General features: G+C 37.6%; 1 protein-coding gene across 4 annotated transcripts; it reads left to right on the top strand.

Annotated features, from left to right (window-relative positions):
- The first annotated feature begins 3,463 nt into the window (after positions 1 to 3,463).
- Positions 3,464 to 17,211, top strand: Polr3C (RNA polymerase III subunit C). Of its 4 annotated transcripts, none has more exons than XM_069506234.1 (12): positions 3,464 to 3,586; positions 3,708 to 3,879; positions 4,440 to 4,558; positions 5,412 to 5,541; positions 5,795 to 5,996; positions 6,794 to 6,886; positions 7,430 to 7,594; positions 12,174 to 12,363; positions 13,377 to 13,497; positions 13,837 to 13,908; positions 15,194 to 15,361; positions 15,914 to 17,211. In XM_069506234.1, exons 2-12 carry the CDS (start codon positions 3,733 to 3,735, stop codon positions 16,049 to 16,051), a joined length of 1,545 nt encoding a protein of 514 aa, XP_069362335.1. In that variant the 5' UTR covers positions 3,464 to 3,586; positions 3,708 to 3,732; the 3' UTR covers positions 16,052 to 17,211. The 4 variants fall into 4 exon arrangements, with proteins under 4 accessions (XP_069362335.1, XP_069362334.1, XP_034836421.1 ...); XM_069506235.1 differs by having other exon boundaries at positions 3,582 to 3,601; XM_069506233.1 differs by having other exon boundaries at positions 3,481 to 3,879.
- The last annotated feature ends 766 nt before the right edge of the window (positions 17,212 to 17,977 follow it).

The raw sequence follows: 17,977 nt of genomic DNA on the forward strand, positions 1-17,977 counted from the left end.
TTTGATCAATATTTTGGATTGTATGGTCGCGGGGGAGAGAAGCCCTAGCGGATCAAAAATCTTACAGGTATTTGAAACTATTTGGCGCTTGGTCGTAATTTCGCCCTGTTCGGAAGGGGACTGACATGAAAAGTTTAATACGTCAAGTTTTGGATCCCAACCCAAACCTAACGCACTTGTAGAATTGCTAAGACAAAGATTGTCTTCTAAGTTTAAGTTTGAGTCTTGGAAGACGCTAGGTAAGTTGGATCTGAATTTTCTCAAATTAAAGCACCCATCCTTTAATATAGTCTGAACTGACTTCAAAATGTAAGCTAACTGGACTTCTGTGTCAGCTCCAGTTAGAAGGTCATCATAATAAAAATCGCGTTGAATAATCGTTTTTCGCCTATTGCCGCGCCAATCGCGAGCAATAGTAATAAAATTAGAAGATCTGCCTATCGGGTCTTCGGTGTTAGTTCAAATAACTAACATAGTGGTAGTAGTGTAGTTTTTTATATTCTGAAACTAGTTTGGTCTTTGGCCTGAAATTGAGTTGGTCTGTTATGTTACCGGCCAACTCGATTTCAAGTGCGAGCGCGTGACTGTTAATTACTTAATGTCATTCATTGATACTATGTCTTTTTAACCGACTTCAAAAAAAGGAGGAGGTTCTCAATTCGTCGGAATCTTTTTTTAATACACTTTTTCATATAATACCTATATTATGATGATATGTGTATATCGTGGCCATATCCTAGATTTTATCGTATACTAGCTTATGCCCGCGACTTCGTCCGCGTGGACTACACAAATTTTAAACCCCTATTTTACACCCTTAGGTTTGATTTTTAACTATGATATTTTAACATAAGCTTAATAAATAAAATATGTCATACTGCTAATTGCAAAAATATTAACTACAAAACTTCTTTATCGACACTACAAAACTGACAGACTTTCATACAAACTTCAAACCCATATTTTACCCCTTTAGGGGTTGAATTTTGAAAAATCCTTTCTTAGCGGACGCCTACGTCATAATAGCTATCTGCATGCCGAATTTCAGCGTGATCCGTCTAGTAGTTTGAACTGTGCGTTGATAGATCAGTCAGTCAGTCAGTCAGTCACCTCTTCCTTTATATATATATAGACTAGCTGGCCCGGCGAACTTCGTACCGCCAGTCGATTCTTTTTCAGGCAATTTTTTAAATTTTTCTCTCCGTAAGAACCATCCTCGTCCTTCAAGGAATATAATAAAAAAAAATTTGCGAAATCGGTTCAGCTGTTCTCGAGATTTTCGATCAGCAACACATTCAGCGATTCATTTTTATATATAGAGAAGTACTATGGCCTACAAACGTTGACGATCCAACGATACGATAATATGGTCAGCGCTTGTTGACTATATTGTTATGTTCATGGGCAACTCTACTACCGCGACTAAAGATCATTTAATGTGAAATAATAATTAAAATATACTAACAATAAAACCTGTGTATTATTTTTGATATATTCTTTAGGTACCTACCTGTAGTTTTTATAGGTTTGACGACCTCCATGGTGTGGTGGTAGTAAGCGTGGTATTAGTGCAAGCGTTAGTTGGTACGATTACCCGCAGATGTCTGTTCTGATGGGAGACTGCGGCCGTGCCTAGTCGCCATCCTATCAGCCAAGCCTTGCCGCCGACGCCTTTCCGTTGCTATTTTGGAAACCAATTAGTACTGACTGTAGTAGTTGTTGACTGACATAAGTATAGTAGGTACGCGACAAGTTGAGATAGCAATCGCAGTGGGGACGTCCCGCACAGCCCCCGTGTCAAAACCCGGTGTGGGATAGCTCGAATGATGTGCGGGGCGTCCCCCTGTTTCATACTCCAATTGCCATCTCGACCTGTCGTAACTTACAAGGAGTCCGTTTTACTGTGGCTTTATCAAACCAGTTCTAAACGCTTATATCTTTAGACCATTGCTTACCAGGATGAGAGCGCAGTCAAGGACTAACATCTCAACTATGGTCATCGAAATAAAAACTAACTGCTCTGTTGGAGTCGCGGTTACTCGGCGGCGGAGCATGAGGTCCCGGGTCATCCTCATAACTTATTGGGGTTTTCTGACAAGAAACTCAAAGGCATAGATTCTCAAAGGCAACCCGGGATGACAGACGGACGGACAGCGGAGTCTTAGTAATAGTTGATAATAGGGTACCGTTTTATCCTTGGGTACGGAAACCTAAAAAAACAGACCTAAAATCAAGTTGTCGGCAATCGCAAGTCCAGTGTATTAGTAGAGGTCAGTGGCGTATACGACGATCCATCCAGCCATGCCCACAGACAGGACATTAATTATGTGTCTGGTCTGTGATTATGAATATTGATCACAATAGGCTACTTGACTCATATCTAATTTCGTCCAATAAATGATTATATTTTATTATAGTATTTTGCTTAAGACAACGAAATATATCAATAACAATTATTAAAAACGCAGGATGGATATATAAATCCAATTTTAAAAAATACAGTTTTTATTTTTATTTGAAACTCAGAAAACGCTGTCAGCCATGATGTGACGTCATTAAATATGTAAACAAAGAAATGTCATCCCTATTGACTAACGTAGTATCCATATATATAAAATTTCAAGTCCTGACTAACTTATATATCAAACATCTAAACAGCTGGTCCTAGATACATGAAATTTGGTGGGTGTGTTCTTTGTAGGTAAAGAGAAGGTATCCACTAGGAAAGGATTTTTTGAAATTCCACCCCTGAGTGGGTTAAATGGGGGTTTGAAATTTATGAAGTCCACGCAGGCGAAGTCACGAGCATAAGCTAGTTTTTATATATTTCTAAAAACTCATAGTAAACGTAAAAATTATCGTTTTCTCTTTATAAATTGAATAAGTTATTAAGTAAGACTTACAACAAAGTGATCTTTGCAAAAATAAATTTGGGTTGCAGTCGTTAGTGATATAGGATCCTTTTAAGCAAGTCTTCGCGTGTTACGTATATTTATTTCACTGGGCACTCTAATCCACAACTTTCCTGTGGTCTTTATCGATGCGTTTTTACATTCTCGGATGATACAATAACGATAATTACTATATTTTTCATGTAAACTAGTATAGAAGTCATGTTTATTAAACTTTGGGAGGTTATGCTGTTGTTTACAAATGCATGACGTCAGAGCACAGACAATCTATCGGCCAAACATGGCCGACAGTGTTTTCACCTGTCTAAGAAAAATATATTTTTAAATTAAAGTTTTACGGTTTTTAGGGCGCAAAAAAATATAGTGTTAATTTTTTTGATCTAATAGGACAAATATTAACCATTTAAGACCTACTTAAAAAAAGTGTCAACTAGCCTAGCACAGAGTAGGTACTTTTTACATCTGAGTGAGGAGTGAAGATTACCTATCAAGAGATTAGGTCAAAATTTCTTTTGTTTTGTGGTCACTTTAATTTGTTTTGACCTTTTGACATATTTCGGGGACTCCCACAGATATTTATATTATCTATATTGCATAAAATAGAACATCTTTTCTTTTATCTTTACATCTTTATTCTATGGTGATTCTATATGGATCAATGGTTGTTTTTTGAGGTTAGGAAGTTTTTGGTAAACAAAACAAATATTTTCTATTAGAATGATTGTTATTTCATAAAAAAGCTGTATTAAATTATACTTTAAACCTACATACTTTCAATTAAACTATTATTTACAGCAGTATTTAGTTTAATCACAGTAATATGTCACATCAACTCTGTCGGGTGGTTTCTCAAGTTCTTCATCGATATTTTGGCGAAATAGTGCAGAATGTCGGCCACGACCTGTTTATATATGGAAGTAAACCCATTAATATGATTGTGAAGACGACGGGACTCCCTCGAACTCAGGTAACACTTGTTTACACTAAATAGAAATCGATAAGGGACATGGGTTTATTTAAACTTCTTTACCTCTTTCAAGTTTCCTGGTTCTATCTTGGACTGCTAAACTTGAAGGGCTAACCTATTACCTATCATCAAATAAAATTAAAGAAAGTTATTATTTTACCCTACATTTTTATTTTGGAAGTGTCTAGCCGACTGACCGACGGAAGGCTAATTTATTTTTATTGAGCCGATCGTCGTATCGCTAGTCTTGTCAGTCACTCAGTTAGTCCAGTCAGACAGACAGACAAGCAGTTGTTAAAAAAAAAGAGTTATAAATTCAGTCAGTCAGTCCGGTCAGTCACCCCAAAAAATTAATAAAAAGATCAAAGTGGAATATACCTATACAACTGCAAGACTTGTTCTCTCGGATGAATAATTATATATTATTTCACCGATTCTCGGGTGGTTAGCAGCGGTCTTTTTTAGCAGGCTATCATCTGTTAGGAATAGATTGAGATTGTTAACTGATGCCTTCTTACTTATCATCTACACATTTCACCAGCAAAATAGTTCAATTTCAGGTTATAGACAGCTTGAGGACCCTACTGAAGTTTGATTTAGCTACTTTTGAGGGCACAGATGTGATAGTTGATTACAAACTATTGCCTGAAAATATACTGCTACTCATAAGATATCCAAGGTAAAGTAATTTTTTTTGCTCAAATTTCTTATAAAATATTACTATATTAATAGTACTACTATATTACTATTAATAGTAATATTAATATTACTATTAATGGTATTATTAGTATTACTATATTAGTAGTATATTAGTAGCGAAACCTATAAAATATACCTTCTAGCTAAACCCAGCCACACTTTGCTATGGTCTGTTGCTTTCTTTGACTTTGCTATGTATGTCTACAGTCTGTGATATTAACTATTTATTGGGAAAGTAAATAAATCCTGTTCCTAACTTTTTGGAGTTAGGTGTGTTTTAAAGAAATTAAATATCACTTGCAACAGTGAAGAAAAACATTGTGAGGAAACCTGCATGCCTGAGAGTTCTCTATAATGTTCTCATAGTTCTGTGTGAAGTCTGTCAATCCACACTATGCCAGCATAGCTGCCTAGTTCTAAACTAGGCCTAAACCCTGCTCATTATGAGAAGAGATCTGTTTTTTTCAAAATTCAGATACAAGTTAGCCCTTGACTGCAATCTCACCTGGTGGTAAGTGACGATGCAGTCTAAGATGGAAGCGGGCTAACCTGGAAGGGGTATGGCAGTTTTTAATAAACCCATGCCCCTTTGGTTTCAACACGGCATCGTGCCGGAACGCTAAATCGCTTGGCGGCACGGCTTTGCCGGTAGGGTGGTAACTAGCCACGACCGAAGTCTCCAGACCAGACCAGAAATTTAGAAATTATAAAATTCCAAATCCCTGCCAGGAATCGAACCCGGGACCTCCCACTAATAAGACCACAGCGCTTACCACTGCGCCAGGGAGGTCTCAGTAGTGAGCCGGTGATGGGTTATCATGATGAAATTGTAGGTACCTGCTGCAAATGAAGAGTAAATATGGCAGTCAGGCGGAGATGCTGGTGGAGGAATTGCTGCAGCAGGCCAGCTGCTCTGCCACCGCACTGCTGGTCACCGTCATGAACAAATACAAAGATGACAAGGTACACATTCCTTCTTATCTTCTTTACAAGCTTATGCTCTCGACTTCGCGTTGACTACACAAATTTCAAATCCCTATTTCACTCTCTTGGGGGGTTGAATTTCAAAAATCCTTTCTTAGCGGATGCCTACTTCATAATAGCTATCTGCATGCCAAATTTCAGCTCGATCCGTCCAATAGTTTGAGCTGTGCGTTGATAGATCAGTCAGTCAGTCACCTTTTCGTTTTATATATTTAGAAGATTGCCCTTCCAGGAAAAGAACTTGAACTTAATGAATCTCAAGGACACATTCATAAGTCTGGTGACAGCGGGCTACATTCAGCAGGCGCCTCTGGCAGAGCTGCGAGAAGGCAGCGAGGTGCCCACGCTTGTGGCAGCCGAGACCAAAGCCCCGGAGCTGGACCCGAGGGACCTCATGCAGGCTATGACGAGCAACCTGGCTGATGTAAAGGATAGTAAGTTCATCATAGATTTATATAGAAACATTTGCTGACACAAACTCTTATGTTTTCAATCTAAGTTTCTATTCAATCCAAATTCAACCTAATGTTTAATTGAATAAACATGAATATCTCTAAACATATAAAAGAAAGAGGTGCCTGACTGACTGACTGATCTATCAACGCACAGCTAAAACTACTGGACGGATCGGGCTGAAATTTGGCATGCAGATAGCTATTATGACGTAGGCATCCACTTAGAAAGGATTTTTGAAAATTCAACCCCTAAGGGGTGAAATAGGGGTTTGAAATTTGTGTAGTCCACGGGAACGAAGTCGCGAGCATAAGCTAGTCAGAAATATACTTTTCTTTATGTAAGCCATATGATTAGCAACATACATTTTGATTCACATAAAAAAGACCACTGACCTTACACCGCAGTGGGTGATTTATCAATTAATTTGGTGGTAGAAAGTGTATCTGTCTGTGTCGACTGCAGGAAAGTCTTAACGACCACACATTAGATCGTCAGTCAAACTGTTGTTTCCCACAATGAAATTAAAATACTACAGTACACAGCAGAAAGTTATCGACCTTTAGAAGGAGATAGCAGATTTATAGAGCATTGTCTCTGTCGTTGAGTTCGACAAAACGTAATATACATAGGTATGACTGACAGAGAAAACGCTCTACAAAGCTGAAATGTCATTCTAAAGGCCGATGCACATTACTTTTCGCTGCGTACTGTACAGACTCATCTAGATCTTAAATAAACTGTACTTGTGTTAGTAAAATTGCTATTTTGTTTACAGATGTGTACTGGAAAGTGAACTATGACAGATTTCACCTGGACTTTCGGGATGATGTTATGATAAAAGCTATCACGAGGCGAATTGACGAAAACGGTAAACAAATAATGATTAGCAGTATTAACAGAGTGGAAAATTATAGTCAAGCCGCAAATAAGTCTGAGCCTGAGAGGATTTACATAATGCAGAGAATTTCAATGCAGACATGTATCGTACAACGCTATTAAAAGTAACAATAAAAATTGAAAATGGCCACCTCAAAACAGCTGTTCTGTTCGGTGGTCATATTGGCCGTGTACTAGCGGGAAGTGTCAAGCACTGCCTTTTAGCATTTGAAAACAGTTACATTGGGGCCGATTCTCTTGTACACAATCTCTTAACTAAACTAAATTAACAGGTCTAAATCTAGTGCTAACCTTTTCCGCAAGCAACATTATGAAAGGGATAGTAATAGATTTAGACTTGCCGTTTTAGTTTAGTTTAGGGATTGTGTACTACGGAATTAGCCACAATATCGCACTTGTTACACGATTTTAGTAGATGGCCATCGGCATGGCGGTGACGCGACCTTGAAGTTTTTACCCATCCCAAAATCGCCCAATGTGCCTAAAGAAGATTTTACTTGAAAAATACTTTCAGCGGGTGAATTAATGCGTCTAATGCTGGAACAAATGTACCTGACGTCGGCTCCCTGGGCGGCCGAGTCCACCGCCGTGCCCGCCATAGACTTGCGCGAGCACGCGCGACGCCTCGCCGACAAGCCGCTGCTGCAGCAACATATCGACCAGTACCTTAGAGTTATCGGTAAGTGGACCCTAACAGCGATCACGCACTCATCCGATCCGAATCGAAATTTATTTATTTATTTATCACTCCTCTCATTCATCATCATATTATATTTGTTTGTATCTTTGTAACTGTAATTGGTAATATTATATAAAATATTCTAACCGCTAAACTTTCCTAGTCCTCAGTAAAACCCACTAGGAAATCATATATGGTCTCCACGTCACAGGTTTAACCTAGTGTGGAGACCACTAGTAACCGACGCCAAAAAAACGGTGTGCGTAATCCCAGCAAAATAATGTTGAATTTCTGGATTTGAGTTGGATAGATTTTTAGTGCGTAACGTCGTGTAATTGTGCGTGAAAGTTTTAAATTTGTGCGTAATAAGTAGATATTCGAAAAAAACGCGTTCTGCCAGGAATACGTCATCCCAGCTACACATTTTTTTCCCAATGGACGTACGAGAAAAAAAATAGGTCCATGAATTAGTGCGTTTTAAGAGGTAAATGTGCGTGCTAAAATTAAATTTGTGCGTCATAACACTTCGAAGATATTCAGTTTTTTGCTGGGATGACGTTTAACCATTTCTTATATCTCTTAAACGGTTAAACGTATAGATGTGAAATTTTTTACATGTGTTGCTATGAATTTGTGCGTAATGTTTGTAAAAACAGAATTTAAAAAAAAATTACCGTTCAGTATTTATAATTAAAACATAAAATAACGTTATTAGGTCCTAGTACTTTAAATATGACCTCTAAAGATAAACTTATAACGTTGATTTGTCCCTTATATCGGCCCACAGTATCTTATCAAGTTTCATTGGAGTATTTTAAGTATTTATTGAATTATGAAGAAAATTACTACGACAGGACTACGATATTTTTCGACATTTAATTGGTCGAGTTTTTTATGAGTTGGCTAATTAAAATTTCTACCAATAATTAGTGCGTCAGCTCATTTATCCATCTGCAAAAATATAGCCCAATACACAGATAAATTATAGAGATATAATCAAAAACCTATAAGATGCGCAATGCAATGATAAACCGACAAAGTTTGAATAGCCACAAAAAAGCGACCGTGTCATATATCGTACTAACCTTCCAAAATTGATAGTATTGTACCATTACTTTTTTCGCACTTAAGTACAGGTGCGTACATAATAGTTAGTGAAAATTAAAACAACAGAACAGTTCAATATATTTTTTATTTTCTAAGTTTTAGTTGATCAATATTCTGACTGAATACCGATTCGATTGTAAATTAAGTAGGTAATCTAAAATTATTGTGTTAACATAATTTGTCATATTAACATAACAATAAAAATAATCAACAGTAGGTAACAAAATAGTAAAAAAATCTAGAAATAGAGATAAATCACGTTGAATCAACTAGTAGCTGGTGCAGTGCCCCATATTTTCCCTAACCTGCCTAAGTACTTAAGTGCGAAAAAAACATCTAGGATGGATCCCTCTAAAAGGGAACAGCTGTATGAACAGCGAGCGTCGTCAACAACTACATCAGCAAGCCCAAGAAAAGGACAATCACAAAGGACAGGAAATAAAATAACAGGATCTAATTATAATAGGAAATAAAATATCTATTAACCCTCATTTATGTTTTATTTTAGTGAAATAGTAGGTAGATCTTCAAAGTTTCAAACAAGTTTTGAGTTCCTACATTCTTACGAAAGACTACTACTAGGTACCTACTGCCTTACATTAAATTATAGAGTAGGTGGCTGTATGTGCTCAATACGTAATTCCAAAAACTAATGATTTTATGTATTTGTAATGTAAGTAGGTGCATAGTGTTTGTAAATATTACTAGATAGAATAAATATAGAAAGCTGTCCACTAGTACACTTGTAGCTCTATCGGTTTATGCCACAGATTCACGGCGGATCCTAATTGCGACGTTGCCAAACTTAATAGCATGGCTTGTAAGTAAAGATGGCTGTGGTCGGAACCTTTGGTACCTATTAGTTTTAAAATTCAGTTTTAGTGCCGTGTTTTGAAGACGAACGGGTGGCTTAGTTTAACAGTTTCCAGAAAACTCTATTGTTCAATTATGGCTTGTGACCAGACAATAGGACTGTTTGCTTTTGTTTGTTAAAATCCCGTGGGAACTCTTTAATATTTGGGAATAAATGTAACGGGTCACTTATGCAAAAATCACGTCAATCTGTAGCTCTGTTGCGGTGTGATGGAAGGACAAACCAACAAACAAACACACTTTACAATAATGCACGCATTTATAATATTAGAATGATTAATAAAAAGCTTAATAATTTTGTGCGCACATGTACCAGAAAAGAAATGGTACAATACTATCAATTTTGGAAGGTTAGCACGATATATGACACGGTCGCTTTTTTGTGGCTATTCAAACTTTACCGGTTTATCATTGCATTGCGCATCTTATAGGTTTTTTGATTATATCTCTATAATTTATCTGTGTATTGGGCTATATTTTTGCAAATGGATAAATGAGCTGACGCACTAATTATTGGTAGAAATTTAAAATTAGCCAACTCATAAAAAACTCGACCAATTAAATGTCGAAAAATATCGTAGTCCTGTCGTAGTAATTTTCTTCATAATTCAATAAATACTTAAAATACTCCAATGAAACTTGATAAGATACTGTGGGCCGTTATAAGGGACAAATCAACGGTAGAAGTTTATCTTTAGAGGTCATATTTAAAGTACTAGGACCTAAAAACGTTATTTTATTTTTTTATTATAAACACTGAACGGTAATTTTTTTTTAAATTCTGTTTTTACAAACATTACGCACAAATTCATAGCAACACATGTAAAAAATTTAACATCTATACGTTTAACCGTTTAAGAGATATAAGAAATGGTTAAACGTCATCCCAGCAAAAAACTGAATATCTTCGAAGTGTTATGACGCACAAATTTAATTTTAGCACGCACATTTACCTCTTAAAACGCACTAATTCATGGACCTATTTTTTTTCTTGTACGTCCATTGGGAAAAAAATGTGTAGCTGGGATGACGTATTCCTGGCAAAACGCGTTTTTTTCGAATATCTACTTATTGGTTGGACGCACAAATTTAAAACTTTCACGCACAATTACACGACGTTACGCACTAAAAATCTATCCAACTCAAATCCAGAAATTCAACATTATTTTGCTGGGATTACGCACACAAAAAAACGTGTTTTTGATAAATAAAGATATTTTTTTTTTTTTTTTATAATCCGTTAAAATACGCATATAAAATGTCTACTACATATTTCATAAGCTACCATACAAAACAAAAAGGAACATATTTTCATGGACTCGGATCGGATGAGTGCGTAACCGCCGTTAGGCTGAAATCTATAGATATCACTAAAGAGATTGCTCAAACTTAAGACAAAGAAAACGTAGACTTATATCTCCGCATAAATCTGTCTCGTTTTAACGGAGTCTTAAATCTGACGGTAAGTCAAAGTATGTTATTTTTGTTGGGTTTCGTTAAGACTTAAGATACGGTTTCGCTATATAGAGTCTAGATAGATTTGGACGGATATCTTATGCTTAATGATGTGGGATGTGGGTATAACAATCCATGTAGGTATTATTTCATTTGAACAAATGTATCTGACGTTGGCTCCTTGGGCGACCGAGTCTACTCCCGTAGTCGCGATAGATTTACTCGAAAATGTCCTACGACCCGCCGACAACTCGCTGCTGCAGCAACATATGCGCCTACAGTGCTACAAGACTCTTGGCACTTAAATGACATTGACAAGGAGGCGCTGTTGGAGAACAAAGGCTTAGAATATTCAAACAAGAACATAGGAGACACTTGACGGCAACGTTAGTTCCGATTTTCTTCACGCGCCAAGATAGCCTTGTCGCACTGTACGTTACATTGGCGCGTTCCTCCATTGATTTTTTGCTAGTTGATCTTCACTATCCCAAATCTCCATTAATTACTAGCTTCGTTTCAAACTCAAACTCAAATCATTTATTCAGAACTAGATGATGCCCGCGACTTCGTCCGCGTGGATTTAGGTTTTAAAAAATCTCGTGGGAACTCTTTGATTTTCCAGGATTAAAAGTAGCCTATCTCCTTTCCCGGAATGTAAGCTACCTCTACCAAATTTCATCAAAATCGGTTGAACCGTTGGGCCGTGAAAAGCTAGCAGACAGACAGACAGACAGACACACTTTCGCATTTATAATATTAAAGTATGGATTGGTAAAATTTTACGCTTCCTGATTGTCATAAATTTTTATTTGTAAGATGATATGATATAGTGGTGATAATTAATACTTACTTAAAACTAAAGCTACAATCAACAGTGGCCCCGATTATCTAGTCTCTCTCTAAACTAAATTTAGAGTATCTGCATTCTTTTCTTTTTAACAATGCTAAAAAAGGAACGGTACATGACTTTCACATTTAAAGACTCTAAATTTTAGTGCACAATACAAATTTAAACAGTAGGTTCGCGTCTGCGCGCTAAAATCACGGGTTTTACCATCTAAAAATTAAATTTAAAACTGTCAAACTGTGTCTGTCCTTTTCATATTACATTAGTAAGAAGAGCATGCGAATACTCTAAAATTAGGTTGTGCTCAGAATCAGTACCAGTTTATGGTCGTAGAAGAGAACGGGGCGGGGTTCGTGCGTCGCTGCGGCGACGCGGGCGGCGGGCAGTACGCCGTGTGCGCGAGGAGAGCTGCCGACCAGCTGCTGGAGGCGCTGCTGGATCACACCGTGACGGAGCGGCTCGGCTCCAAGGCGCACAGGATATTTAGGTTAGGAACAGAACCATTTTTAGGGTTCCGTAGCCGAATGGCAAAAAACGGAACCCTTATAGATTCGTCATGTCTGTCTGTCTATCTGGATTTATGTCACAGCCACTTTTTTCCGAAACTATAAGAGCTATACTGTTGAAACTTGGTAAGCAGATGTATTCTGTGAACCGCACTAAGATTTTTACACAAAAATAGAAAAAAAACCGGCCAAGTGCGAGTCAGGCTCGCACAACAAGGGTTCCGTACTACAGTCGTATTTTTTCGACATTTTGCACGATAATTCAAAAACTATAATGCGTAAAAGGAAATAAAAATCTGTTTTAGAATGCACAAATGAAGACCTTTCATATGATACGCCCGTTTGATATAGTTATCTTACTTCGAAAATTGAAAATACTAATTTTATTAGTTCATGACCACAATTTTTTTTGTGTTATGTAACCACAAATTCACGTTTTTTAGATTTTTCCCCGAATGTCAGCTATAAGATCTACCTACCTGCCAAATTTCATGATTTTAGGTCAACGGGAAGTACCTTGTAGGTTTCTTGATAGACCGACAAACAGACAGACAGACAGACAACAAAGTGATCCTATAAGGGTTCCGTTTTTCCTTTTGTGGTACGGAACCCTAAAAATGTATTGAAAAACGTATGATACATGAGCGCATTGAAAATTAATCTCTTAGTCCTATTTTTGGTGACAATTCTAAGGCTCAGCCCACTGATTCGCTAACTCAGTGTCCAACACTGCATGATAGCCACCAATGTCATTTGACATTTATTTTTAATCCATTGAAGGATTGTCTACGAAAAATTATTTTAATATCACTCAGTGAATCAGTAATGTAGAAAAAACATAATATTATTTCAAATGAGCTTTGTGGCTATCATTCAGTGTTGATCACTGAGTTAGCGAATCACCCTGGTGGGTATTTAGTTAGCGCTTCGACTATAATTGTATACTTTGCGCACTTACAACATAAATGACTATTATTTATTGCTATGATGACAGGTTAATTCGTTCCAAGAAATACATAGAAGAGGAGGATATACAGAAGAATGCAATGTTACCTAACAAAGAGTGTAAGGAGTTGACTTACAAACTATTAGAAGAACATTTTATTAGCGTTCAGGTAAAATTAACTAATCTTATATATTTCATTTTTTCATCTAAATATATAAAAGGAAAAGGTGACTGACTGACTGACTGACTGACTGATCTATCAACGCACAGCTCAAACTACTGGACGGATCGGGCTGCAATTAGGCATGCAGATAGCTATTATAACGTAGGCATTCGCTAAGAAAGGATATTTGAAAATTCAACCCTTATTAATCAAGGATATTTGAAAAGGGGGTCAAATAGGTGTTTGAAATTTGTGTAGTCCACGCGGATGAAGTTGCGAGCATAAGCTAGTATCTTATTATAATGATAAGGAAATAAGTAAGATTTTTGAAAAATTTGATTTCAGCCAATGAGAAAAGCGGCCTCTGCAGGCGGGACGGCGAAAGCTATTTATTTATACCACGTGAAGATATATGAGGTACACAAATGTTTTATTTATCGAAGGAGCTTAAATAAAGAAAAAGAATATTAAAATTAAGTATTCATTGCTAATTTCAATACATATTATAATTACCTCTATGAAAAATAGCGGCCATAAAATACAGTAGCCGCAGGAAATTTTGTACATCAACCTTTAGAAAGAGATTTCGGCTTCGTAGAGCGTTGTCTCTGTCAATCATACCTATGCGACGTTTCGTCGGTTTCAACGACAGAGACAAGTCAAAGTCGCTGATCGAGCCTCCTTGTGTTGGGGACAATACGCAGAGAAACTTTCAGCTTTTATAAAATAACGAAGGTCTGACACGCGCTGGCTCTCTCTCTCTATACAGGGTGTAACCCGAACGCTGGCAAAAACGAAGACAGGTGATAGTACTGATAGTACTAATGATCAGTAATATGATACCACAAAAAAAATACATAAGAAAATAAAAAATCCTATATTTTGTAAAATTTCACGATATAGTGCAAATAAAACATCTGACTGACGCTAGAGGGGTTCTTAAGTAGGTTCGGAGTCAATGCTGCGTCGTAGGCGGGGCGTTGACCCGAGTTTTGCACGCTACACATTGCGAGATTGAAAAATACTAAATCACTAAAACTACAAAATGAGGCAAATGGTTATTGGTATTGGATTGTGTTTAGGTAGTATAACAATGTGGCTGATTCCGTTGTACACAATCTCTAAACTAAACTAAAATGGCACGTCTAAATCTATTGCTATCCCTTTCATAAAATTGCTTGCAGAAAAGGATAGCACTAGATTTAAACCTGTTAATTTAGTTTAGTTTAGAGATTGTGTACAAGGGAATCGGCCCCTATAACGCTAAGTTTTTGCTAGCGTTCTGGTTACATCCTGATGTATGTGCCTATTGTCCGCGATTTACTCGCTTCTGGCTATATCGATTTTAATGCAGTTTTGTATTGTACGTACGTATAAGCTGTGATAGTCTAGTGGTTAGGACGTCCGCCTTCTAATCGAAGGTCGGGGGTTCGATCCCGGGCATGCACCTCTAACTTTTCGGAGTTATGTGCGTTTTAATTAATTAAATATCATTTGCTTTAACGGTGAAGGAAAACATCGTGAGGAAACCTGCACGCCTGAGAGTTCTCCGTAATGTTCTCAAAGGTGTGTGAAGTCTACCAATCCGCACATGGCCAGCGTGGTAGACTATGGCCAAAAACCCTTCTCATTCTGAGAGGAGACCCGCGTGTAGTGAGCCGGTGATGCGTTGATCATGATGATGATGATGATTGTACGTCAGGTAGCGCACACAGTGCGTGAGATGTGCTACCGCGCGCTCCACAACATCATCTCGGTGGGTGCACACGTGCGACAGTCGCACGCGCGACTCTTGGACAAGCAGCGCCGCGTGCGTTCCATAGTGCACGGCATGAGAATGCGCGGCGAACCGCAGCAGAATATTGATGATGTGAGTATATTTCTTTTCAACACACTTGCTCATAAAGTGGCTCTAATTTCACCACAATTAGACACATAATGACACCTATAATCAAACTGTGACTTTTTCATTGCTATTTTATTCACAAGTGAGTTATAGAGCTATTACCGTCCTCAGCTATCTCAATGGCGCCTCAGCGGTAATCATCAACATTACACACTTGTACCATAATGTACTATTTTTTACCAGACCAACTGTCAAAATTAATGTATGCCCTAATATTACAAAGAGGAAAGATTTGTTTAAAATCGATTATGAAAATACTGAACCGTTTTTAATAATTCTTTAACTACACTATTATAAAAGATAAACATATAGAAGCTACTTTATCCAGAAGTAGCATAGGTAACTTAAGGTCATAATATAATAAATTATTATTTTTAACAAAATATATGGTGAAGTTTTAATGGTTGTCTTCCCGCGGCAGAACGATTTTGTCACAAGTGCATTAGTTATTCCCTCACTATCACTTTGTCACAGGCGATCGAACTGTACTCTATTCCCTCACTCGCATTGTCGCAGGTGCTGGAGACGCTCACGCCGCCGGAGCTGGCGGCGGTGAGCGCGGCGGAGGCGAGGCTGCGCACGCTGGCCGCGGCCGAGATTGAGTTGGACCGAGCGCTGTTCCTACTCTCCTGCTATTTCGCCTACCCGCGGTAGTATCCAGGACCGTGCAATGTACATAGCGAGACTTACTATACAAATAAAGGCTTCGTCTAAGGCCCAGCGTTTGGATGTTACTTTAGTCAAAAAAGTGCTGCTGTATCTGGCGGCCACAGGACTTGACAAGGAAATGTAAAGTGGAGGCAAACAAAATGGATCGGAGACGGTCGAAGTGATACAGGGTATTCAAGAGCTTTGGGGCTGTACGGGAGCGGTGTGCAGGCTCGACCGTACCAAAGGGGAGATCTCCCACCGAGCGGTTAGTTGTGCTCAGAAGCGCCAGCTGGGCCGACGGTTGTATCTTGAAACTTCTATATATAGTCCAGATTGCCGAACACTCTGTTAGTGCGAGTACTGTCGGCAGTATATTTGTTCGGGACTACGTCATCGATTGAACAGCGCCATCTAGTTTCTAGTGTGGCAACCGCCACAGGGCTATCAAAGTATAAGAAGAAGGCCCTGCGTCCACTGGTGGAAGGGCACGGAAGGGGATCCTTCGGCATCCCTACATGTAAGCGCACATTGACGGTAACTATGCCGCGGTATCCTAGGTATTCCACGACGTTAGACATGCCGAAGCGTTTCGTACCGAGACATTCCGACACGGCATGCCTATACCATACTATACTATATGCCAAAATTTAAGTAACCTATTAAATATCACTTGCCTTTAACGTTGAAGGAAAATATCGTGAGGAAACCTGCATGCTTGAGAGTTCTCCATAATGTTCTCAAAGGTGTGTGAAGTCTACCAATCCGCATATGGCCAGCGTGAGCATGGCGCATATTTTCCAATTTTATTTCGGAAAATTGCTTATTTAAATATTGCCAGCCTATATACATAAGTATAGTCTGGCTTGTGATCAAGTTCAAAAGAGTGTAACTTTTGTACATTGTACTTTTTTCAATATTAGGATTATATTGTGATTCAGTAATTTAAGGATTATATAAATAAAAGTCATTTGTTACATTCTTAAAATTTTATTTGACCCCATCAAAACTCAATGCTCTCAAACAATGTGGGTATGTAATTATAATTGTACAACCAATCGTCTGTCCGTTACAAAATGCGCTATCTACACCGACTCGCGACTCGAAGCAAACTACCCTGGAATATCGAACTTTATTTATTCTTTTATTTCTCACGTTCCATATTATTGAAAATTAAAAAATAATTTTAACGAATTTAACTCACATATTATTTTGTATTCTCATATTATTTTGTTGGCGTTAAAAGGCTTCCTTTTCTTTCGTTGTAAGAATATTGTATTTCCAAGAATTTATATTTCTTCAACTACCTATTATAGTCGGGCTTACTTCGACTACTAACGTGAGACCAGCCAACTTTGTTTGAATTTATAATGGATATCACTCACGATAGTTTAAATAAAGCGCTATTATGTTAATGTCCGCTCTAATCTCACCAAAAAGTTAAGTTCGTTAAAATTCTGATGACAAGAAGTTAATTTAGTAACCGAAATGATCATAATCAACATCGTTATAATTAATTTATTATTAACAATTATATAATATTATGTAAGTAAACCTGTTATACAAGTGACACCTAGTATTTGAATTTTATTACAGTTAGTAACCGTTGTATGCGTATTCCTAATTCCTATCACTAATTTTGCATTTATTGCCTTTTGGAAAACTTAAATACACAAAATTCTGAATTCCTGATGGTTAAGACACACAAATAGATACTTTATCCCAAAAAAAAAAAACGCTTGCGTTGCTGTAAAATGCTGCGTATAACTAGATATGGCTAGTGGACGCCCAAATTTAATTTTAAATGAATTAATAAAAAATAAAAAAATATATGGTTTTCATACGATATTACACAAACCACATACAACGGTTATGAAAAATATTTAAGCTAATTTGTAACCCTAGATTCGACTAAATAAAAGATATCGTTTA

The sequence above is a fragment of the Maniola hyperantus genome, chromosome 22 (assembly GCF_902806685.2).
Source record: "Maniola hyperantus chromosome 22, iAphHyp1.2, whole genome shotgun sequence".
NCBI classification, from domain to species: Eukaryota; Metazoa; Arthropoda; class Insecta; order Lepidoptera; family Nymphalidae; genus Maniola; species Maniola hyperantus.

Coding starts and splice junctions, on each gene's coding strand:
- Polr3C (XM_069506234.1), top strand. CDS start 3,733: ATGTCACATCAACTCTGTCGGGTGGTTTCTCAAGTTCTTCATCGATAT. Junction 4,559..5,411: donor CTACTCATAAGATATCCAAG/GTAAAGTAATTT, acceptor ATGAAATTGTAG/GTACCTGCTGCAAATGAAGA. Junction 13,498..13,836: donor AACATTTTATTAGCGTTCAG/GTAAAATTAACT, acceptor ATTTGATTTCAG/CCAATGAGAAAAGCGGCCTC.